This window comes from Adiantum capillus-veneris, chromosome 5 (assembly GCF_014529385.1).
Source record: "Adiantum capillus-veneris isolate H3 chromosome 5, ASM1452938v2, whole genome shotgun sequence".
Classification (NCBI taxonomy): domain Eukaryota; kingdom Viridiplantae; phylum Streptophyta; class Polypodiopsida; order Polypodiales; family Pteridaceae; genus Adiantum; species Adiantum capillus-veneris.
The window spans coordinates 65,250,253-65,274,764 of record NC_140935.1 but is presented as its reverse complement, the minus strand read 5'-3'; the positions used below and the strand labels follow the sequence as shown (position 1 = coordinate 65,274,764).

Here is a 24,512-nt window from a genome sequence, read left to right as displayed (position 1 = left end):
TATAAAGTGCTCCGATACTAGACTGTCATGATCATATGCCTTCCCGGTCTTCATTCTGTCAATGGCCCTTTGTACCATCTCAGGTGTAAAGATAGTGCTCGTAGCTGGGCAAGGCTTGGTAGGGTCCGGAAGGGGTTCCTGTCCAGGAACCGTATATAATGATGTCGCATATTGGCCCCACACCTCAGGTGAAGTAATCACTGGGGGAGGGGAGTGCTCATGGAAGAGACGCCATGCCTCTCCTGAGTCCCTACTCAAGAACATTTGATACAAGTCTCGCTCCATTTGGGCTAGGTAAGCTCGCTTCTTCCGTCGCACAAGGCGTCGGAAAGCAATCCGAGACTGTCTGTAAGTGATGAATCCTAAAAGAAGATCCCTCTGAAGCTGGTCTCTCATCTCTCTGCACTCTTCATCATACCAACTATTCTGGGGCATGCTCCCAGAATGTTGTCTCTTGCCCGGCGGAGTGTGTGGGTATGCCACTGATGCAGCCCCGTGCAATGTCTCAGTCAATAGCGTGGTGCACTCCTCCACTGAGAGGCCTGTACCATTTGTGCCAGCTGTGCCTTCCAATAGACAGTCCCAAATCTCCTCTGAATAAACGAAATCAGTCTCTGGAGTAAATGTATAGCGGGTGTGTGACCTGCCTCCTGATGTCCGGGTTGTACTATACTGAAATTTAACGGATAGTGTCAAGAGAGCATGGTCTACTGCTATGCCCACTAGCCTGGCTCCCACTGTGAAATTGTGAAATCCTGAATGCAGGGGATAAAGCTCGGTTGTGTCATAACATAATCCACTGTACTGGCCCCATGTCTATGTGGAAAGCATGTGAAACCGGCTGCTCCAGGAAATCGCTGTAAGCCATTAAGTATGGCTAATCCATGTGTAGTCGTCATTTCCATGAGGTATCTCCCATATTCCGTTTTCTCTCTGTCATATGAGCATCTGTCAAGCCCCAACTCACCCACATTCAGCTCTCTAAGCATCTCATCTGAAGTGTCGTAGAAGACTGTCTGCGAGTCGCCCGTTCGGGCATTGAAGTCCCCTAGGAGAATGATATCACCATCCGTAGAAAACTCCCAAATGTCATCATCTAGGATAGAGAAAGGCGCCTGCCCTCTGGATGCAACATACATTGATGTACTGGGAGGAAAGTAACATATGGCAATATATAGGAATCGACCTGTGTCAGGTCTCAGTCTCACCCACATATATCTAGCCTGATCATCTCTTCGTACAATATGCAGTAGTGGTTGTAGTTTCTCTTTGAATAGCACTGCTACTCCTCCTGAACCTCTACTCCCGTGCTCAGATCTTGCATTTGTCCTTTGAACTGTTTCCCATCTGTATCCCACCACATGTGGCATTACCTGTCCAGGGGCCTGATGAGTCTCTGAGAAGAACACAATATCCTTGTCTTTGAAACTCTCCTCAAATGCGCCCACGTCCAACCTCATAGACCCATTACAGTTCCAGGTAGCCATCTTCAGTGTGGTCCCATAGGTCTCGCACCGTCATGCAGTACGCCGCTCTAAAATCACCACCCGTCCATCTCTGTAGAAGGCTATCTTTCCCTTCTCCCTTGCCGCTGTAATCTCTGGCATTACCTCTCTCATATGTGCGAGCTGTGAGAGAGTCAGGTCATCACCGAGGAAAATACCTGTCTTTTTGAGAGTAGGCCTCTTCCTCAAGAATTCCTTCTTCTCTTCCAACGAGGGGAAGCGTAGTATGAGAGCTCTCCCCTTTGAAGACTCATTTGTGCCATCACTTTTCTTACCTACCCTCCATGCCTTTGTGTGCAAAGGCTTTTCCATCCCCATCATGGATGTAAGGCTTGTGACCTCTTTCTCCACATTGTTTATGTCCTTGAGACCGGTTTTTCTCACATGCAGTGCTCGCATCCGCCTTCTTTGTTCCTCTTCGAGAGTCATGTTGATAAGTGTCGGTGTACAAGGAGTTTCTTGACCTTTCCCTTTCTTGGCGACCTCAATCCATTTTTCAGCCTCGTCCGCCTTTTTCTGTGTCCTTGTTATCATCTCCGCCCATGAAGATGTCTTTGCCACACTCAATTTCTCTTCCTCTGTGATCATCCTTACCTGTTCCTTAATTTCCTTGATTTCATCTATTACCGAGGGTTGAAATTCGCCTTCCTCTAGTCCATTGCTTACTCTATCAGCAAGCTCCTGTTTAAGAGCTGAGACTTCTTTTTTGAGTACCCGTATCTCAGCGTTTGGGTTCTCCTGTTTGAGAGAGAGAGAGAGAGAGAGAGAGAGAGAGAGAGAGAGAGAGATGATATGAAATGTGATATTTAACTTCTTCAAAAGGCCAAAATGACCTGTGAGACCAAAGTGATACAATCTTGGTGGATCTAATACAATGTCTGGGTAGAGAGAGAGAGAGAGAGAGAGAGAGAGAGAGAGAGAGAGAGAGAGAGAGAGAGAGAGAGAGAGAGAGAGAGAGAGAGAGAGAGATGAAATGAAATGTTATATTAACGTCTTCAAAAGGCCAAAATGACCTATAAGAGCAAACGGTTTCAAATTGTGAATCTGATACCATGTCTGGGTACAAAAAGACTAAAACAAAAATACTAGTACTACTAGAATCCATCCTCATCTGCACTAGATTTCGAGAGTATGGATGGAATCCTCTACTATAGTCTACGTCGCTGCTGTGTAGCCCCTCTTCTCAATTGTGCTGTCTGGATCTCCGTAGCTCTAGTGCTCGGTCGGTGAGAGTGCCGGTAGTGGTCGAATGAGTGTGGGCCGAGCTCTCGAGTGATGGATGCTCCTATGGCTGTCTCATATTTAGTGAAAAGAAATCTATAATCTGTCTCTGGGACTGTCTCTCTCTAGTTCTCCCAAGTAAAATGTCTCTATATCTGTGTAACTCAAGTAGATATAGCCCAAGACATCTCTGATCCTCATATTTCATTATCCTAGAGAAAGGACCGGAACCGTCTCTAAATAAGCAGTAGAAACGTATGTGTAACTCAAGTAGATATAGCCCAAGACATCTCCGATCCTCATAACTCATGACCCTAGAGAAAGGAATGAAACCCTCTCTCAATAAGCAGTGGAAACGGCCACCTATCTCATAGTACATTGTGCAATGACAGATGTAATGTAGCGGCATATCTGATGTCTACTGGTATCCCTCTAAATCTACCAGTCTCATCTCCAGATGATGTGAGGATGTGCGTATCTGGCTGACCAATGGCACACTAGAAACCATGAGACATATGTGTGTTTATGTAGCTGGGTCGAGTCACAAACCCATCTCCTGTGAGGTGGAGAAGATGCTCTCTATAGAAAGACATCTTCGTGCCCAACTCCTATTGCGGCTCTATCGATGTCCTCCTGGTATCTAGCTGGATTAGGTCTTGAAGAATGAGTCTAGTAACCTCCACTCGTGTAAGAGACATCGAGGGTGCCTGAAGAGAGTACTAGAAAGGGAGCAGCCTGTCCATGGTGAAGCCATGCGTTTGCATACCAGCATTAAGTGTCCCCCTCAAGAGCTAAATGTCTGGAAGACCCAAGGGCCAGTCTAGCATATCTGTCTGTAGTGGTATCCCACAAGCTGCGCACAAAGTAGACTGATTTGGTAAGAGTCTCAATCTCCATAGGAGGGGCAGCTAGCTCTGCTCGAATGATAGCGAGGGGTACGGAGGCCTTGGCTCTAGTCAGTCTAGTCTCTGGTGCTCTCCCCAAAGAAAACCTCGGCCCAATGAAGACAACCCCAAGGTAAGTGTATGCATCTGTATACTCTACAATCTCCTCACCATATGTAAAAATCGGTGTTGATTTCTTGATCCACTGTGGAGTGGTGTTAAGCACCATAACCTTGGTTTCACCAATGTTTACAGACAATCCACTATCCTTTGTAAAACTATGTAATGCATCCAACTGTCGCAGCATACCCTTCGGTGAGTCAGAGATCAACACAATATCATAAGCATATAACAACAAAGGGATCCATGTCCCTACCAGCTGGGCACCTCTATCACCCTCTCTGTAAATGTAATCAGACACCTCGTCAACATACATACCAAATAGAGTAGGAGACAATGGGCAACCCTGTTTCACCCCAATGGTGGAGTAAACTAAATTAGATAACCCCTTTGGGGTGCATACATGTCCCATCACTGATCTGTATAGAGCGACAATCCCCCAAATCAACACTACGGACACCCCCATCTCCTGCAGCCTACGCATCAATCGAGCTCTCGATACCATGTCAAATGCTTTGCGGAAATCCACAAAGCTACAATAAAGCTGTCTCCCATGTGGACCGCCCTCCTCAATGATGGCTCTGAGAGTGAGAACATGATCAAGAGTGGAGAAACCCCTCCTGAAACCGACTTGGCCCTTTGCCTGTACACCCTCACCCTCTGCCCAATTACTCAACTGCTGCTCAGGAATGGATGCGTACAACCGTGGCAATGTGTGCCCAACCATAATAGTGCGGTAATTCCCAGGCTCTGTAGGATCACCTGCCTTGAAGATAGGCACAATAGTAGAAAACCTCCAAGTCTCAGGTAACCCCTCACACATGGCACGATTGAACAACACTGCAAGGACCTCTACCAGAATATCTCTAGCATGTATAAAGTGCTCTGTTGCTAGACCATCATGATCATATGCCCTACTGGTCCTTATCTTGTCAATGGCTCTCTTTACCATCTCAGTGGAAAGAAGGTGCTGGTAGGTGGGCATGGCTCTGTAAGATCTGGAATGGGGTCCTCTCCAAGAGTCGTATATAACGATGACGCATACTGGCTCCACACATCAGGAGAAGTAATCACTGGGGGAGGGCAGTGCTCATGAAAGAATCGCCATGCCTCTCCTGAGTCTCTACTCAAGAATAGAAGATACAAGTCTCCCTCCTTCTGGGCTAGGTAAACTCGTTTCTTCCGTCGCACAAAGCGCCAGGAAGCAATCGAGGACTGTCTGTAAGTGATGACTCCTAAAAGAAGATCCCTCTGAAACTGGGTTCTCATCTCTGTGCACTCCTCATCATACCAACTATTCTAGGGCATGCTCCCAGAATGTCGCCTCCAACTTGGCTGAGTGTGTGGGTATGCCTTTGCTACTGCACCATGCAATGTCTAAGTCAGTAAAGTGGTGCACTCCTCCACTGAGAGGCCAGGACTAGCTATCCATAGACGGCTATAGATCTCCTCTGTATAAACCGAGTGAGTCCCTGGTGTAAATGTATAGCGGGTATGTGACTTGCCTCTTGATGTTTGGGCTGTACTATACTGAAATGAAACGGACAATGTCAAAAGAGCATGCTCCACTGCTAAGCCCACTGGTCTGGCTCCCACTATGAAATCCTGAATACATAGAATAAAGCTCAGTTGTGCCATAATATAGTCCACTGTATTGGCCCCGTGTCTGTGTGGAAAGCATGTGAAACTGGTTGCTCCAGAAAATCGCTATAAGCCATTAAGTATGGCTAACTCATTTGTAATCGTCATTTCCATGAGGTATCTCCCATACTCCGTGTGAAACCGGTTTCTCCAGAAAATCGCTATGAGCCATTAAGTATGGCTAACCCATTTGTAATCCTCATTTCCGTGAGGTATCCCATACTCCGTGTGCTCTCTGTCATGTCAGCATTTGTCAAGCCCCTATTAACCCACATCCAACTCTCTAAGCATCTCATTTGAAGTGTCGTAGAAGACTGTCTCAGAGTTGCCCGTTCGGGCATTGAAGTTCCCTAGGAGGATGATATCACCATCCCTAGAAAACTTTCATATATCATCATCTATTACAGAGAAAGGTGATTGTCCTCTGGATGCAAAATATACTGACGTACTGGGGGGGAAGAAACATATGGCAATGTGCAGAAATCGGCCTGTGTCAGCTCTCAGCCTCACCCACATGTATCTAGCATGATCATCTCTCCGTACAATATGTAGTAGTGGTTGTAACTCCTCCCTAAATAGCACTGCTTCTCCTCCTGAACCTCTACTCCCATGCTCAGAGCTCGTGACTGTCCTGTGGGCTATTTCTCATCTGTATCCCACCACATGTGGCATAAGATGTTTGGGGGACTTGATGCGTCTCTGAGAAGAAAACAATGTCCCTGTCTTTGAACTGTCCTCAAAGGCACCAACGTCCAACCTCCTAGATCCATTACAATTCCAAGTAGCCATCTTCTGTGTGGTCCCATAGGTCTCACACCGTCATGTAGAGCACCGCTCTACAATCACCACCCGACCATCTCTGTAAAAGGCCATCTTTCCCTTCTCCCTTGCCGCCGTAATCTCTTGCATTACCTCTCTCATATGCGCAAGCTGTGAGAGAGTGAGATCATCACCGAGAAAAATACCCGTCTTCTTGAGAGTAGGTCTCTTTCTCAAGAATTCCTTTTTCTCTTCCAAGGAGGGGAAGCGTAGTATGAGGGCTCTCCCTTTCGAAGATTCTCCTGGGCCATCACTCTTCTTGCCCACTCTCCATGCCTTTGTGTGTGAAGGCTTGTCCACCCCCATCATGGATGTTAGGCTTGTGACTTCTTTTTCCACATTGTCTATGTCCTTGAGGCTGGTTACCCTCACATGAAGAGCCCGCATCCTCCTCCTTTTTTCCTCTTCGAGGGTCATGTTAATAAGAGTGGGTGTACAAGGAGCTTCCTTACCTTTCCCTTTCTTGGCAACCTCAATCCATTTTTCGGCCTCCTCTACTTTCTTTTGTGTTGCGGAGATGACCGCGTCCCATGAATTCTTCTCCTCACCTTCCTTGATAACCCTATTTCTTCTCTCATGGTATATGATTCTTCCATCATGGATGGCTGAATTTCGCCTTCTCCGGGCGGCTCACTTTTTGCTCCAAGCAGTTCACCTTAAAGAGTTCGCATTGTGGCTTCTTGTGAAGCCGCCTGCTCTTCGACGTGAGAAATCCTTTCGCATAGGTTCTTCTCCTCCTCTTTCCATTCCTCCAACCTTGAAAGAAAGGTTGCATCCATCTAGGTTGCATCCATTTCTTTCTTCCACTCCTTCACTTCACCCTCAAGTGTTGATATCTGCTTGTTGGTGATGGAGAACTTCATGTTGAGAGGGAGGCGGGCTTTAGCCATTGGGGAGGCCAAGTGAAAGGTGTCAATGGGTAGCCCCTCTATTTTGGTTAAGTAGGCAGCCCCTTAGCTCAAAACTTAAGCCCACGTAATGTAAACTTTAGCTTCAAATCTTCTAGTAATTTCTCATGCTTTGCAATTCGAACAATGAATCGTCTGCTACTACATGCTACGCTGGGATGAAAAATGAGCAGGGTGCTGAAAGTGAGGAAAGGCCATGGCTTGTGTGGGCACAAGGGAAGCACGCAAAGATTGGAGGCTATTTTACGAGGGTGGCCACAAGGGAAGCACGTGCACGTGCGCGCGCACACACAAAGAGAGAGAGAGAGAGAGAGAGAGAGATATGAAATGTTATCTTAACGTCTTCAAAAGGCCAAAATGACCTATGAGACCAATCTGTTACAAAATGGTGAATCTCATACTGTGTCTGGGTACAAAAATAACTAGATACTACTACTAGAATCCATCCTAATCTGCACTATGGATATCGAGAGAGTATAGCTCGAATCCTCTACTGTAGTCTCCGTTGATGCTATGTAAACCCTCTCCTCAATTGTGGCCGTTTGGATCTCTATAGCTCCAGTGCTCGGTTGATGAGAGTGCCAGTAGTGGCTGAATGAGTGTGGGCCGAGCTCAGCAATGATGACTGCTCCTCTGGCTGTCCCATATCTAGTGGAAAGAAATCTGTAATCTGTCTTTGGGACTGTCTCTCTCTATCTCTCCCCAGTAAAGTGTCTCTATATCTGTGTAACTCAAGTAGATATAGCCGAAGACATCTCTGATCCTCATTACTCATGACCCTAGAGAAAGGACGGAAACCCTCTCTGAATAAGCAATGAAAACGGCCCAGTATCTCATAGTACACTCTGCAATGACATATGTAATGTAGCTCTATCTCTGGCTCCTCTAACTGGCATAAGCGGCATATCCTGCTGTCTGCTGGTATCCCTGTAAATCTACCAGTCTCAATCTCTAGCTGATGTGAGGATGTGCGTATCTGACCAATGGCACACCGCAAATCATGAGACATATGTGTGTCCAAGTAGCTGGGTCGAATCACAAACCCAGCTCCTATGAGGTGGAGAAGATGCTCTCTATAGAAAGCCATCTTCGTGCCCAATTCTTGTGGCGGCTCTATCCATGTCCTCCTGGTATCCATCTGGATCAGGTCCTCACGAATGAGTCTAGTAATCTCAAGAGACATCGAGGGTGCCTGAAGAGAGTAATGGAAAGGGGGAAGTCTTTCCATGGCGAAACCATGATGTCATCTGTGCATACCAGCATCAAGTGTCCCCCTTAAGAGCTAACTGTCTGGAAGACTCAAGGGCCAGTCTAGCATATCTGTCTCTAGTAGTATCCCACAAGCTGTGCACAAAGGAGACTCATCTGGTAAGCACCTCAATATCCATAGGAGAAGCAGCTAGCTCTGCTCGAATGATAGCGTGGGGTACGGAGGCCTTGGCTTTGATCAGTCGAGAGATCATAGATACCAAGGGCCTCTCCATAAGTCTCCAACCATCCTAGCCTACAGAAGGTCCCCATGTCTGCCCCCCATACAACATAGCTGAGGCTACTAAGGTACCAAAGAGCCATAACTTTGTCCGAGGTTCCTGGAACTGAACCTGCGAACACATCCTCTCCAAGCCTCCCAAGGCCGCAAAAGCTCTAGTCAGTCTAGTCTCTGCTGCTCTCCCCAAAGAAAACCTCGGCCCAGTTAAGACAACCCCAAGGTAAGTGTATGCATCTGTATACTCTACAATCTCTTGACCATATGCGAAAGTCGGTGCTGATCTCTTGATCCACTGTGGTGTGGTGTTAAACACCATAACCTTGGTAAAACCAAGGTTTACAAACAATCCACTATCCTCTGCAAATTTGTGTAATGCATCCAATTGTCGCTGCATACCCTCTGGTGAGTCAGAGATCAACACAATATCATCAGCATATAACAACAATGGGATCCATGTCCCTGCCAACTGGGCACCTCTATCACCCTCTCTGTCAATGTAATCAGACACCTCATCAACATACATACCAAATAGAGCAGAAGACAACCCTGTTTCACCCAAATGGTGGAGTGAACTAAATCAGATATCCCCTCCGGAGCGCGTGCGTGTCCCATCACTGATCTTTATAGAGCCATAATCCCCCAAATCAGCACTATGGGCACCCACATCTCCTGCAGTCTGCACATCAATCGAGCTCTCGGTACCATGTGAGATGCTTTGCGGAAATCCACAAAGCTACAATAAATCCGTCTCCCATGTGACCTGCCCTCCTCAATGATGGCTCTGAGTGTCAGAATATGATCAAGAGTGGAGAAACCCCTCCTAAAACCGGCCTGGCCCTTTGCTCGTACACCCTCATCCTCTGCCCAATTACTCAACTGCTGCTCAAGAATGGATGCATAAAACAGTGCCAATGTGTGCCCAACCATAATAGTGCGGTAATTACCAGGCTCTGTTTTGAAGATAGGCACAATAGTAGACAATCTCCAATTCTCAGGTAACCCCTCACACATGGCACGATTGAACAACACCGCAAGAACCTCTACCAACATATCTCTAGCATGTGTAAATTGCTTTGCTACTAGACCATCATGATCATGTGCCCTGCTGGTCCTCATCCTGTCAATGGCTCTCTTTACCATCTTAGTGGTAAAGACGGTTCGGGTAGGTGGGCATGGCTGTGTAGGATCTGGAAGGGGGTCCCGACAAGGAACCGTATATAATGATGAGGCATACTCGCCCCACACATCATGAGAAGTAATTACTAGGGGAGGGGAGTGCTCATGAAAAAATGGCCATGCCTCTCCTGAGTCTCAACTCAAGAACAGCTGATACAAGTCTCGCTCCATCTGGGCCAAGTAAGCTCGTTTGTTCTGTCGCACAAGGCGTCGGGAAGCAATCCAAGATTGTCTGTAAGTGATAGACACCTAAAAGAAGATCCCTCTGAAGCTGGGCTCTCATCTCTTTGCACTCCTCATCATACCAACTATTCTGGGGTATGCTCCCAGAATACGGCCTCCGACCCCCCTGAGTGTGTGGGTATGCCTCTGATGCTGCACCATGCAATGTCTCAGTTAGTAAAGTGGTGCACTCCTCCACTGAGAGGCCAGGATCAGCTATGCATAGATGGCTATAGATCTCCTCTGTATAACTGAGTCGGTCTCTGGAGTAAATGTATAACGAGTATGTGAACTAACTCCTGATGTCTGGGCTGTACTGTACTAAAATGAAACAGAAAATCTCAAAAGTGCATGATCCACTGCTACGTCCACTGGTCTGGCTCCCACTATGAAACCCTGAATACAAGGAATAAAGCTCGGTTGTGCCATAACATAGTCCACTTTACTGGCCCCGTGTCTATGTGGAAAGCATGTGAAACCGGTTGCTCGAGGAAATCGCTGTAAGCCAATAAGTATGGCTAACCCATGTGCAGTCGTCGTCTCCGTGAGGTATCTCCCATACTCTGTCTTCTCTCTGTCATGTGAGCATCTGTCAAGCCCCAACTCACCCACATCCAGCTCTCTAAGCATCTCATCTAAAGTGTCGTAGAAGACTGTCTGAGAGTTGCCCGTTCGGGCATTAAAATCACCTAGGAGGATGATATCACCATCCCTAGAAAACTCCCATATATCATCATCTAGTATAGAGAAAGGCGATTGTCCTATGGATGCAGCATATACTAAGCGGGAAGTAACATATGGCAATGTATAGAAATCGGCTTGTGTCAGCTCTCAACCTCACCCACATGTATCTAGCATGATCATCTCTCCGTACAATAAGTAGTAGTGGCTGTAACTCCTCCCTAAATAGCACTGTTACTCCTCCTGAACCTCTACTCCCATGCTAAGAGCTCGCGACTGTCCTGTGGGCTGTTTCTCATATGTATCCCTGTTTCTCATTTGTATCCCACCACATGTGGCATAAGCTGTCTGGGGGACCTGATGCGTCTCAGACAAGAAAACAATGTCCCTATCTTTGAAACTGTCCTCAAAGGCACCAACGTCCAACCTCCTAGATCCATTACAATTCCAAGTAGCCATCTTCAGTGTGGTCCCATAGCTCTCACACCGTCATGTAGAGCGCCGCTCTACAATCACCACCCGACCATCTCTGTAAAAGGCCATCTTTCCCTTCTCCCTTGCCGCCGTAATCTCTTGCATTACCTCTCTCATATGCACAAGCTGTGAGAGAGTGAGATCATCACCGAGAAAAATACCCGTCTTCTTGAGAGTAGGTCTCTTTCTCAAGAATTCCTTTTTCTCTTCCAAGGAGGGGAAGCGTAGTATGAGGGCTCTCCCTTTCAAAGATTCTCCTGGGCCATCACTCTTCTTGCCCACTCTCCATGCCTTTGTGTGTGAAGGCTTGTCCACCCCCATCATGGATGTGAGGCTTGTGACTTTTTTTTTCCACATTGTCTATGTCGTTGAGGCTGGTTACCCTCACATGACGAGCTCGCATCCTCCTCCTTTTTTCCTCTTCGAGGGTCATGTTAATAAGAGTGGGTGTACAAGGAGCTTCCTTACCTTTCCCTTTCTTGCCAACCTCAATCCATTTTTCGGCATCCTCTACTTTCTTTTGTGTTGTGGAGATTACCACGGCCCATGACTTATTCTCCTCACCTTCCTTGATAACCTGTATTTCTTCTCTCATGGTATTCAATTCTTCCATCATGGATGGCTGAATTTCGCCTTCTTCGAGCTGCCCACTTTTTGCTTGTAGATTTCGGATGATGGAATCTTGGATGACTACTTTCTCCTCGAGCAAAGCGATCCTCCTACACATGCCATCTCTTTCTTCGGTCCATCTTTGAAGAATAGTGCTCCTCTCCTTCCTCCACTCTTCAACTTCGTGTCTCCATTCTCTCATTTCCTTCTCTATTGTCGACATCCTTTTTCCTGTCCGCATGAAAGAGGCTTGGTGGGCGGCCGGCGAGGGATGCGTCTTCTTACACGTGGGGGAAGCCGTTGGCACTTCTTCGACGCTTCCCATGATTGAGAGAGAGAGAGAGAGAGGGAGAGAGAGAGAGAGAGAGAGAAGAAGAAGAAGAAGAAGAAGAAGAAGAAGAAGAAGAAGAAGAAGAAGAGAGTCTAAAACAGAAAAAAATGTAAGAAACCCTAAAAAACAACAAGAAACACTTGTGAAACCTTAAAAAAGAGCAAAATAAACATTTGAAACCCTAAAATACAGAAAAAAAATTGGTGAAACCCTAAAAAACAGCAAGAAACGGTGACAAAACCCTGAAATACACCAAAAAACAATGACAATCTAAAAAAACAGCAAAAAAACAATTTCGAAACCCTAAAAAATAAATAAAAATAGTGACGAAACCCTAAAAACAGCCAAAAGGCAAATTCGAAGCCCTAAAAACAGCAAAGAAGAAGTGGCAAAACCGTAAAAATAGTGAGAGAGAGAGAAATGAAATGTCATATTAACATCTCCAAAAGGCCACAGTGACCTATGAGACCAGAAAGTTACAATGTGGTGGATCTGATACAAAGTCAGAGTAACAAGATGACAAAATGAAAAAATAAAATACTATGGAATCTTGAACTGCTAAATGTGAACTAAGCAGCTAAACAGCTAGCTGGGATAGCTAGATCACAGGAGATCCAGCATCGGTTGCTGGCGAACCTCATCAATCTCCTCCATGGTCAGTAGTCTGACCGGGCATCGTGCATGTGGAGCCAAAGTGATCCGAATCCTCTGATGCAGCCTCCGTCGATGCTGTGTAGTCCTCCGCAGTCGTGGGCGTCTGGATCTCCCTAGCTCCGTCGCTCGGTCGTTCAGCGTGCCTCAGGTGTGACGCAACGAGCTCTGCTGTGGTAGTAACTCCTCCGGGTGTCCAATGGCAGCTCTAAAGAAATCTGTGATCTGTCTCTGAGACTGGCTAGCCTCTCCTCTCATCATGCTCTCTCTGTCTGCGCAACTCGAGCAAAAGCAAACCCAGGCATCTTTGATCCTCGTACCGCATGACTCTAGAGAATGGTCCAAAGCCCTCTCTGAACAAGCAATTGAAGTGGCCTCGTATCTCATAGTAGACGGGGCAGTGGCATGTGTAGTGCAACTCTGTCTCAGGCTCGATGTCACACAGGAGGCATGTCCTGGCCTCTGCTGGTACTCCGCTGTATCTCCCAATCTCGATCTGCAGCTGGTGTGAGGATGTGCGTATCTGGCCAATAGCACATCGTATCCCATGAGACAAGTGGGTGTCCATGTATCTGGGTCTCGTCACAAAACCATCCTCCGTAAGCTGGAGGAGATGCTCTCTGTAGAAATCCATCTTCGTGCCCAGCTCCTGTGTTGGCTGTATCCATGTCCTCTTGGTGTCTAGTTGAGTCAAGTCCTGGTGAATGAGCCTGGTGATCTCGGATTGTGTAAGAGTCAGAGAAGGCGCATCCAGTGAGTACTGGAAGGGAGGCAATCTGTCTATACTGAACCCATGTGCCTGAAACCATGATGTCTCCTCTCCATACCAGCATGCTGTATCTCCCTGCATGGCTAACTGTCGAGAGGACTCAAGTGCAAGGCTCTGGTCAATCTAGTCTCTGCTGCCCTCTTCAATGAAAATGCTTGCCCACTAAATACCACTCCAAGGTAAGTGTAAGCATCTGTATACTCCACCTTCTGCTGGCCATATGTGAATGCTGGCGCTGACCTCCTAATCCACTGTGGGGTGGTATTAAATACCATGACCTTGGTTTTACCAAGGTTGACGGACAAACCACTTTCCTGGGCAAACCTATGCAAAGCATCTAGGTGACGTTGCATCACCTCCGGAGAGTCAGAGATCAACACAATATCATCAGCATGTAACAATAGTGGAATCCATGTCCCTGCAAGCTGTGCACCTCTATCCCCATCTCTCTCAATGTATAGTCAGAAACCTCATCCACATACATACCAAATAGAGTAGGAGAGAGCGGGCAGCCCTGCTTCACCCCAATAGTGGAGTAAACCGGTGTGGATAGACCCTGTGGTGTGCGTACATGCCGCCATGACCCCCCAAATGAGCTCAGTGTGTACTCCCATCTGCTGTTATCTGCGCATCAATCTAGCTCTGGGCATTGTGTCAAATGCTTTGCGGAAATCCACAAAACTACAATAGATCCTTCTCCCACGCGATCTTCCCTCCTGAATAATGGCTCTGAGTGTGAAGATATGGTCAAGAGTAGAAAAACCCCTCCTGAACCCTGCCTGCCCGGCTGCGCGTATCCCCTCCCTCTCTGCCCATCTACTCAGCTGCTGCTCAAGAATAGATGCGTACAACCATGCCAATGTGTGTCCAATCATGATAGTGCGATAATTCCCAGGCTCCATAGGGTCTCCCGCCTTGAAGATAGGTACAATAGTAGATAGGCTCCAAGTATCAGGCAAGCCCTCACACATGGCAGGTTAAACATAACTGCTAGAAGCTCTGCTAGTAAATCTCTGGCATGCGTGAAATGCTAAGCCACTAAGCCATCATCATCATATGCTCTCCCAGTCCTCATCCTGTCAATGGCCTTCCTCACCATCTCAGCGGTGAAAACAGCACATGTGTGTGGGCATGGATCGGGAGGGTCGGGAAGGGGGGGCTTCTCAGGAACTGTGTACAAAGATGATGCATATTGGCCCCAGGCCTCTGTAGAAGTGATGGCAGGGGGGGGGGAGTGCTCATTAAAGAGCCGCCATGCCTCACGTGAGTCCTGACTCAAGAATAGCTGGTGTAGATCCTGTTCTAGGCGAGCCAAAAATGCCCTCTTCTTCCGCCGCACTAGGCGTCGAAAGTCAATCTGTGACTGTCTGTGAGTGATGTCCCCCAAAAGCACCTCCCTCTGAAGTCTAGCTCTAGTGTCCCGGCATTCCTCATCATACCAGCTGTTCTGGGGCATGCTCCCCAAACGGCGTCTCTGCTCAGGTTGGGTATGTGGGTATTCCTCTGCTGCTGCCTCATGTAGTGTCTGTGTCAGTATAGTAGTAAGCTCCTTCAGAGGTCGTCCTGGCTCCTCTATGCACAAGCGTTTGTAGATCCCATCTATGTATACAGAATCCGTCTCCCGCGTGAAGGTGTAGTGAGTAGGGGCTACTGCCCGTAGCCTGTGTGCTACACTAAACTGAAAAGAGATGGTCATTGACACAAGAGCATGGTCCACTGCCACACCAACAGGTCTGGGTCCAACAGTGAGATCCTGGATACTGGAGATGAGGCTCGACTGTGCCATGACATAATCCACTGTGCTAGCTCCATGTCTGTGTGGAAAGCATGTAAAACTCCCCGCAACGGGAAATCTATGCAGTCCATTCAAGATGGCCAATCCATGTGCAGTCCCCATGTCTATCAAGTTTCGTCCATACTCAGTGTGTTCTCCATCCTGTGCTAGTCTGGATAGGCCCGTCTCTGCAGCATCCAACTCTCTCAGCATCTCCTCTGAAGTATCATAAAAGACAGTCTGATGATGTGCAGTCCTAGCATTGAAATCCCCTAGAATGATGATGTCACCATGTTTAGAAAACTCCCATATGTCATCATCCAAAATAGAGAAGGGGGACTGTCCTCTGGGTGGTGCATAAATTGACGTACTCGGGGGAAAGTAGCAAATAGCAATGTAAAGATATCTGCCTGTCTCTGCTCTCAATCTCACCCATATGTATCAATGGCTGCAACTCCTCCTTGAATAACACTGCCACTCCTCCTGAGCCCTGCCCTCTGTGCTCTGATCGTGTCTCCTGTCTACAGGCTGTCTCCCATCTATATCCACTAATGTGAGGCATAGATTGCCCCGGGGCCTGATGTGTCTCAGAGTAGAAGACAATGTCTCTTCCCGTAAAACTATCCTCAAAAGCACCCACATCAAGGAGCATAGATCCATTACAATTCCAGGTGGCAACTTTGAGTGTGGTCCCATAGGTCTCGCTCCGTCATGTGGAGCACCGCTCTACAATCACCACCCGGCCATCTCTATAGAAGGCCGTCTTTCCCTTCTCCCTTGCCGCTTGAATCTCTGGCATTACCTCCCTCATATGTGCAAGCTGTGTGAAAGTGAGGTCATCTCCAAGGAATATGCCCGTTTTCTTTTGTGTAGGAAGTCTCCCCATTGCCTTGTGTCTTCTTCCCTACCCTCCATGCCTTTGTATGAGTAGCCTCACTGCCCATCATGCGGAGAAGTTCTTCGACTTCCCCTTCCACATCATCTCTGTCTTTTAGACCGGTTACTCCTATGTCCAAGGCTCTAGTTTTCCTTCACTCCTCTTCTTCTAGAGTCATGTTGATGATTGTAGGAGTGGGTACGGATGTAGTTTTTTTTCCCTTTCCCTTTCTTAGCAACTTCTATCCATTTCTCGGTCTCATCCGCCTTCTTCTGCGTCTTCGTGATCACATCCATCCACGAAGACGTCTTTACCACCTTCTGTTTCTCCTCTTTTGTGATCATCCATACCTACTCCTTGATGACCTTGATCTCCTCTTTCACCGAGGGCTGGAATTCCCTTTCTTCCAATCCACTGCTTACTCTATCCGCAAGCTCTCACTTGAGGGTTGTGACCTCTTCTCTAAGTGCTTGTGAATCCATCTTAAGTGCTTGTAGCTCTGCGTGCAAGTCCTCTTTCTCCTTCTTCCATCACGCGCCTTCGTTGAGGAACATTTGAAGAAGGTTGGCCTTCTCTTTCCACCATCCCTCCGTCTCTGCTTTCCATTCTTTCATCTCCCTTTCCATTTGTGCTATCCGCTTGTTTGTAAGCACAAAGGTTGCCTTCGTATGGGGCTTACATATTGGCGAAACGTTCATGGCTTCCACTTGCGAAATTGGCGAAACGTTCATGGCCTCCATTGGCGATGCGGGTATAGCTCGACGTTCTGGCTCGGATGAGTCCAAGAGAAGTAATACCCACAGCCCGAATGCGGGTATATGCACTACCACAGCCCACTGCGGGACACTCAGTCTGCTCTTCCAAATATCCAGAGGCTCAATCCCATTTTTGTTTATTCACGATACCTGCACCCTGTGAATATATTTGTTGTCCTCAATTATGCATACATAATATAGCTGAAAATCTGTCTGTCTGCTAAGAGGCAATTCTGGAAATTCTATGGCTTTGAGAAGATTGCAGAATGCAGAAACAGTAATCTTGTAGCTAACGTGTTGTGTAGAGGGCTTCGTTACAACAACCAGCAAATGTAGAAAACTGGTGAAAGAGCAGGTCGCTGTAGCAAAATGAAGGTTCGCGTGCTGAGGCACCTGCTGTTGCTGTTGCACCTGCTCGCCCTTCTGCTGTTGCACCTACACGCCCCCCTGCTGCTGTGCCTGCGTGCTCTCCTACAGTTGTACCTGCTGCCGCTACACGCCCCCCTGCTGCTGCGCCTGTGCGTTCTCTTGCAGTTGCACCTGCGCGAGCCTGTTAGCTGGGAGAGAGAGCCCCTTGCAATTGCACCTGTGCGCGCTAGAGAGAGAGAGAAATGAAATGAAATGAAATGTTATATTAACGTCTTCAAAAGGCCAGGATGACCTATGAGACCAAACTGATACAAAAGTGGTGAATCTGTTACAATGTCTGGGTACCTTAGTACTAAAGTACTAAGTGTGAAAGTGTGAAAATAAATGTGAAAAAACTAAATACAAAGTATTAAATAAACTTCTTAGGAGTATTCTGGGTGTCTGGCTAGAATGCTTCTAATCCTTTGTTGTAGTCTCCTCCGGTGAAGTATGCTTTTGCATCTCGGTCGTGGTCGTCTCGATTTCCTAAGCTCAGTCGCCCTGTCAATGAGGGTGCCTTTGGTATGAATGTGGGTACTCCTTTGTGCTCGTTGCTGGCCTCTTGCTTCTCCTTCCATTCCTGCTTCTCTCGATCCGAAGAAATCTGTGATCTGCCTCTGAGGTTGTAGTGCTCTTTGTCTTCTCATTAGATTATCCCTGTGCCGATGTAGCTCCAGTAGGTACAGGCCTAAGCATCTTTGATCCTGGTATTGCATGACTCTATCTAGAGGTCCAAAGCCTTCTTTAAATAGGCAATGGAAATGCCCACGTATCTCATAGTATACGGTGCAATGGCATATGTAGTATAATTCTGTCTCCGGCTCCATTCCGCATAACTTGCAAATTCTGCTCTTAGGTGGGATTCCCCTAAATCTGCCAGATTCAATTTCCAGCTGCTGTGAGGATGTACGAATCTGACCAATAGCACATCTCAAACCATGAGACAGGTGGGTATCCATGTAGCTCGGGCGAATCAGAAAACCATCTTCAGATAGCTGTAGGAAGTTCTCTTTGTAGTCAGCCATCTTCGTGCCCAATTCTTGTGTAGGGTCTACCCATGTCCTCTTAGTGTCCAACTGTATAAGATCCTGGCGGATGATTTTATTAATCTCCGTTCGTGTGATTGCCAGTGATGGAGCCTCAAGAGACTATTGGAAGGGGGGTAATCTTTCCATACTGAACCCGTGTCTCTGAAACCACGAGGACAGTTGCGCATACCAGCATGATGTATCTCCTTTCATTGCTAATTCTCGAGAGGATTCGAGGGCCAATCTAGTACATCGGCAATTATTTGTATCCCACAAACCATGTATAAAGGACACTGATCTGGTAGAGCTTTAATTTCTATCGGAGGGGCAGCTAGTTCCGCTCGGGTAATCGCGTGTGGTATGGAGGCCTTGGCTCTAATCATTCGGGAAATCATAGATACCAAAGGTCTCTCCATTGACTTCCAATTATCCTGATCCACAGATGGTCCCCAAATCTGGACCCCATAAAGCATAGCCGAAGCCACCACAGTATCAAAGAGCCAAAGTTTTGTTCGTGGTTCCTGAAACTGCACTTGTGAACACATCCACTCCAACCCTCCCAAGGCCGCAGAGGCTCTGGAGAATCTAGCATCCGCTGCTTTCTTAAGAGTAAACTTCGGTCCTGTAAATACCACACCAAGGTATGTGTATGCATCTGTGTACTCTACTGTATCCTGGCCATATGCAAATGTAGGTGCCGATCTCCTAACCCACTGCGGTGTGGTGTTAAACACCATAACTTTGGTTTTACCCAAATTTACCGACAGTCCACTGTCCTCCGCAAATTTATGTAATGCATCTAACTTCCTCTGCATTCCATCTGGTGATTCTGCTATCAATACAATATCATCTGCATACAACAACAAAGGGATCCATGACCCTGCAAGTTGAGCACCTCTGTCACCCTCTCTATCAATGTAATCTGATACCTCATCTATATACATACCAAATAAAGTAGGGGACAGTGGGCATCCCTGCTTTACTCCAACAGTGGAATGAACAATGTCGGAATCCCCTTTTGGAGTACGTACATAACCAGTTACTGACCCGTATAAGGCCATGATCCCCTAGATAATCTCTTTGGGGACCCCTAACTCTTGCATTCTGCGCATCAATCTGGCGCTTGGAACTGTATCAAAAGCTTTCCGAAAATCCATAAAGCAACAATACATCCTTTTCCCGCTTGCTCTTCCTTCCTCAATAATGGCTCTGAGCGTAAGAATATGATCTAAAGTGGAATAACCCCTCCTGAATCCAACTTGTCTTGTTGCCCTACGGTAGTTCTCGGGTATCATAGGATCCCCTGATTTGAAAATAGGTACGATAGTAGATAATTTCCAAGATTCAGGTGATCCTTCACACATGACCCGATTAAACAGACGAGCAAGGACTTCTGAAAGTAGATCCCTTGCATGGATCAGATGTTCTGCTACTAAACCCTCATGATCATATGCTCTTCTTGTCTTCATCTTGTCAATGGCTTTTTTCACCATTTCCGTAGTAAAGAAAATACTAGTAGCAGGGCATGGCTCTAGCGGATCTGGTAATGGAGGCTGTCCAGATACCATATATAATGATGTTACATATTGACCCCAAATCTCAGGAGAAGTAATTGTCGGAGGCGATGAATGCTTGTGAAATAAACGCCAGGCCTCATGTGAGTCCTGACTCAAGAAGAGCTGATATAAATCCTTCTCCAGTTTGGCTAAAAATGCCCTTTTCTTGCGACGTACTATACGCCGAAGAGCAATCCGAGACTGCTTATATGTGATGATCCCAAGTGTAAGCTCTTTCTGGACCTGGGTTCTCGTCTCTCTGCATTCCTCGTTGTACCAACTGTTTTGAGGCATGTTCCTATATCCTCTCTTCTGATCAGGGTGAGTATGTGGGTATGCCTCTTGTGCTGCTCCATGTAATATCTCTGTTAGCTGAGAAGAAATCTCCTCTACAATATATACTGGCTCGGCTGCCCACATCCTATTATAGATCTTTTCCACATAGACTGAATCAGTCTCTGGCGTGAAAGTATATCTTGTGTGTGTCTTCTTCCTTTGTACTTGAGAGGCATTGTATTGGAAGGAGATTGATAAGGTCAAGAGAGCATGATCCACTGCAATCCAACCGGTCTGGGTCCCACCTTAAAGTCCTCGATACTAGAAATAAAGCTTGGTGAAGTCATGACATAATCCACTGTACTGGCCCCATGCCTGTGCGGGAAGCATGTGAATCCCCCGGATAAAGGGAAATTCTCTATACCATTAAGGATGGCGAAACGATGTGTAGTTGCCATCTTCATGAGATGTCTCCCATATTTAGTGTGTTCTTTATCCTGTGAGTTTCTAGTAAGCCCCTCCTGTGATAAATCCACTTCTCTGAGCATTTCCTCAGAAGTATCATAGAATACTGCTTGAGAGTTGGCTGTTTTGGCATTAAAGTCTCCTAAGAGAATGATGTCTCCATCTCTAGAGAACTTCCATATATCATTATTCAATATGGAGAAAGGGGACTGTCCTTTAGGTGAGGAGTAGACTGATGTACCTGGAGGGAAGTAGCATATAGCGATATATAGAAATCTACCTGTCTTGGCTCTCATTCTCACCCACATATACCTTGCTTGTTCATCTTTTCTGATAATCTGTAGTAGTGGTTTCAGCTCCTCTTTAAATAAGACTGCTACTCCTCCTGAACCCCGGCTACCTCGTAGAGATCTCTTGTCTGGTCGACCAGCTGTTTCCCATAAATACCCCTTCACATGTGGCATAAGCTGTCCCGGTATCTGGTGTGTCTTTGAGTAGAAAACTATGTCTCTGTCCCTAAAGCTGTCTTCAAAGGCACCTACATTTAGCCTATATGATCCATTACAATTCCATGCCGCTATCCGGAGTGTCGCCCCATAGGTCTCGCACCGTCATGATGAGCGCTTTTCCAGAACCACTACTTTCCCTCCTCTATAAAAGGCGATTTTCCCCTTTTCTCTTGCTGCCCTGATCTCTGGCATCAACTCTTGCATGTGTGCCACTTGTGCCAATGTAAGGTCATCTCCCAGGAAAATACCGGTTTTCTTAAGAGTTGGCCTCTTCTTTAGAAATTCTTTCCTTATTTCTATATTCGGGAAGTGGAGAATAAGTGCCCTATCCTTTACGTTTCCCTTCTCATGGATTCCTTTCTTGCCCACTCTCCATGCACTTGTGTGAGTAGGCTCTGTGATGCCCATGCGTTGTAGCAGTTCCCTCACTTCTTCATCTACATTCTCTTTGTCTTTGACTCCTGTGACCCGCACATGCAGAGCCCGATTCTCCCTTTTCTGCTCCTCAATGGTCATATTAATAATGGTGGAGGTAGGTGTGGTCTCAAGCATCTGGGCCTTCCCTTTCTTCGCATCCTCAATCCATTTCTCTGCTTCATCAACCTTTTCTTGTGTCTTACAAAGACCTTCCGCCCATGAAGATGCCGTTTTTGATTTCTGTTAATGTCCTTCTCGTAGAGCTTTCATCTGATCCTTCATGTCCTCGAGCTCCTTCAGCATCGAAGGTTGGTCGTCTCCCTTCTCTTAGTTGTAGATTTGCAAGCCGCAAGTTCTCCTTTCAGCTCCTCGATTATTGCATCTTTTTCCCCCATGTGCTTTTCCATATTTGTTCTCTATGCTACAAAACTTGCGACTGCCTCATCGAGTTTCTTTTGCATAACGCATTTTGTTACATTTACTTCAGCCTTGATTAGGTTTCGTAATTCCGTTTTCACGATCTGAATTTCCTCATTCTGTATCCCCCGGATCTCTCTCCTTAGTTCTCTCATCATGTCTCCATACATGGAGTTCCTGTAGCTCTCAGCGTTCGCGTGCATTTCCTTCATGATGTCATCCCTCATATAGTTTAGTTCTGATTTGAGCATCACCTGGACCTTCTCCATCATTAGTTCATCATGTATCCTGGAGGTTTTCCCCACTCGTAAGGATCCTGGTGATAGTACAGTATCTCTGTTTCTCCGTTTAAATGTAGCTGTTGTTTTTTTGGGGGTGGTGTAGCTATCTTCACCTGACCCTTCCCCTTCGGTGGGCGGATCCATCGAACCCGAACCACAAATGTGGGGTAGGGTACTAGGATACTAGCGTGAGGGACTGAGAATATGGCAAACTTAACCAGTTTACCTTAAGGCTTAAAATCTCTTTAAACTTGAACGCAAAGAGAATGGTCTAAGGCTTAAAATCTCTTTAAACTTAAAATTTATCTTAAGGCTTAAAATGAAATAAACTTGAGCGTAGGAGATATTGACTTCCTACGCGTAGAAGAAGGGGGGTGCCGGCTGCTGGACTTGCTACGCGTAGAACAGCTGGACTTGCTACGCGTAGGACTATGCGTGGGGCAGCCGGGTGTGGGGGAAGCCCGCCTGGTGTGGGAGCAGCGGCCAGCAATGGGACAGTAGCACGTCATGGCAGTGGGCACCTGGGTGTGGGGGGAGCCCGCCTGGTGTGGGAGCAGCAGCCAACAATGGGGCGGGCAGCAGCAGGTCACGGCAGTAAGCAGCAGGTCATGGCTGTGGCATCGCGATCGGGGGAGCAACGCGAGGGGAGGGCAGCACGAGAGGGACCACCTGCGCGGAGCGCGAGAGTAGAGGGGTCAGGGCATCGCAAAAAGAGAGAGAGAGAGAGAGAGAGAGAGAGAGAGAGAGAGAGAGAGAGAGAGAGAGAGAGAGAGAGAGAGAGAGAGAGAGAGAGAGAGAGAGAGAGAGAGAGAGAGAGAGAGAGAGAGAGAGAGAGAGAGAGAGAGAGAGAGAGAGATGAATGAAATGAAATGATATTTTAACGTCTACAAAAGGGCAAAATGACCTATGAGACCAAATTGATTACAATGGTGAGTCTAGTACCAAGTCTGGGTACAAACAAAGAAAACTACAAACTAGAAACTGAGATAGGAGTGGTATCGTCTCCTATGGGTGGTTGGTAAGCTGAGCAATGGTATAATGCCACAAAGGTACAAAATGGGGATAAGTGTCACCATGACACAATATAGCAATAGCATGAAGTCTATTCTGATCGACATTCTGGATGTCGTGCTAGAATCCTATGGATCCTCTGCCGCAATCTCCGTTGGTGCTACGTGGTTCCCCTCCTCAGTCGTGGTTGTCTCGATCTCCCCAACTCTATAGCTCGGTCAATGAGAGTACCACTGGTGTGTGTATGGGTGGGAATGGAGCTCTGTGGTGGTGGTGGCCCCTCTGTCTCTGTGGTACTCGGACTGAAGAAATCTGAGATGCGTCTCTGGGACTCTCTGTCTATGCCCTCTTAATAGAGAGTCTCTATGTCTCTGTATCTCAAGTAGAAATAATCCGAGACATCTCTGATCTTGAGAGAGAGAGAGAGAGAGAGAGAGAGAGAGAGATGAAATGTTATATTAACGTCTTCAAAAGGCCAAAGTGACCTATGAGACCAGAAAGTTACAATGTGGTGGATCTGATACAAAGTCAGAGTCAGAGTAACGAGAGAGAGAGAGAGAGAGAGAGAGAGAGAGAGAGAGAGAGAGAGAGAGAGAGAGAGAGAGAGAGAGAGAGAGAGAGAGAGAGAGAAATGAAATGAAATGAAATGTTATATTAACGTCTTCAAAAGGCCAAAATGACCTATGAGACCAATCAGTTACAAAATAGTGAATCTAATACCATGTCTGGGTACAAAAGAACTAGAAGTGGAACAAAATACTACTACTACTACTACAATCTAAAAGTACGTGGGTGTAGCAGCTGATACAATAGATACCCGGTAAACTGGATGTAACAGTGTGTGAAACAAAGATGGAAGAAATGGTGAGGATCCATCCTCATCTGCACTCTGGATGTCGAGAGAGTATGGCTCGAATCTTCTGTTGTAGTCTCCGTCGATGCTGTGTAGCTCCTCTCCTCAGTCGTGGTCGTCTGTATAGAGAGAGAGAGAGAGAGAGAGAGAGAGAGAGAGAGAGAGAGAGAGAGAGAGAGAGAGAGAGAGAGAGAGAGAGAGAAATGAAATGTTATATTAACGTCTTCAAAAGGCCAAAGTGACCTATGAGACCAGAAAGTTACAATGTGGTGGATCTGATACAAAGTCAGAGTCAGAGTAACAAGATGACAACAATGACAAAAATGAAATGACAAATGTCACAATAAAATACTATGGAATCCTAAATTACTAGGTGTGAACAACA

The 24,512-nt window shown here is 46.7% G+C and overlaps 2 protein-coding genes across 2 annotated transcripts in view; both read right to left on the bottom strand.

Annotated features, from left to right (window-relative positions):
- Window positions 1-24,512, bottom strand: part of LOC147457446 (dynein regulatory complex subunit 7-like) — a 318,156-nt gene that overhangs the window by 57,242 nt on the left and 236,402 nt on the right. The window lies entirely within an intron of this gene.
- On the bottom strand, window positions 1,412-11,972 carry LOC147457448 (uncharacterized). The gene is made up of 2 exons (XM_086511883.1): window positions 11,628-11,972; window positions 1,412-1,988 (listed from the first exon to the last, which is right to left on the bottom strand). The coding sequence occupies exons 1-2, from the start codon at window positions 11,970-11,972 to the stop codon at window positions 1,518-1,520; spliced, it is 816 nt and encodes a 271-aa protein (XP_086368009.1). The 3' UTR covers window positions 1,412-1,517.

Bases quoted from the DNA above. Each gene is read 5' to 3' on its own strand.
- LOC147457448 (XM_086511883.1), bottom strand. From the start codon at position 11,972: ATGTCGACAATAGAGAAGGAAATGAGAGAATGGAGACACGAAGTTGAA. The intron at 1,989-11,627 runs GTTGGCAAGAAA...AAATGGATTGAG, and splicing joins ATGCCGAAAAATGGATTGAG to GTCGCCAAGAAAGGGAAAGG.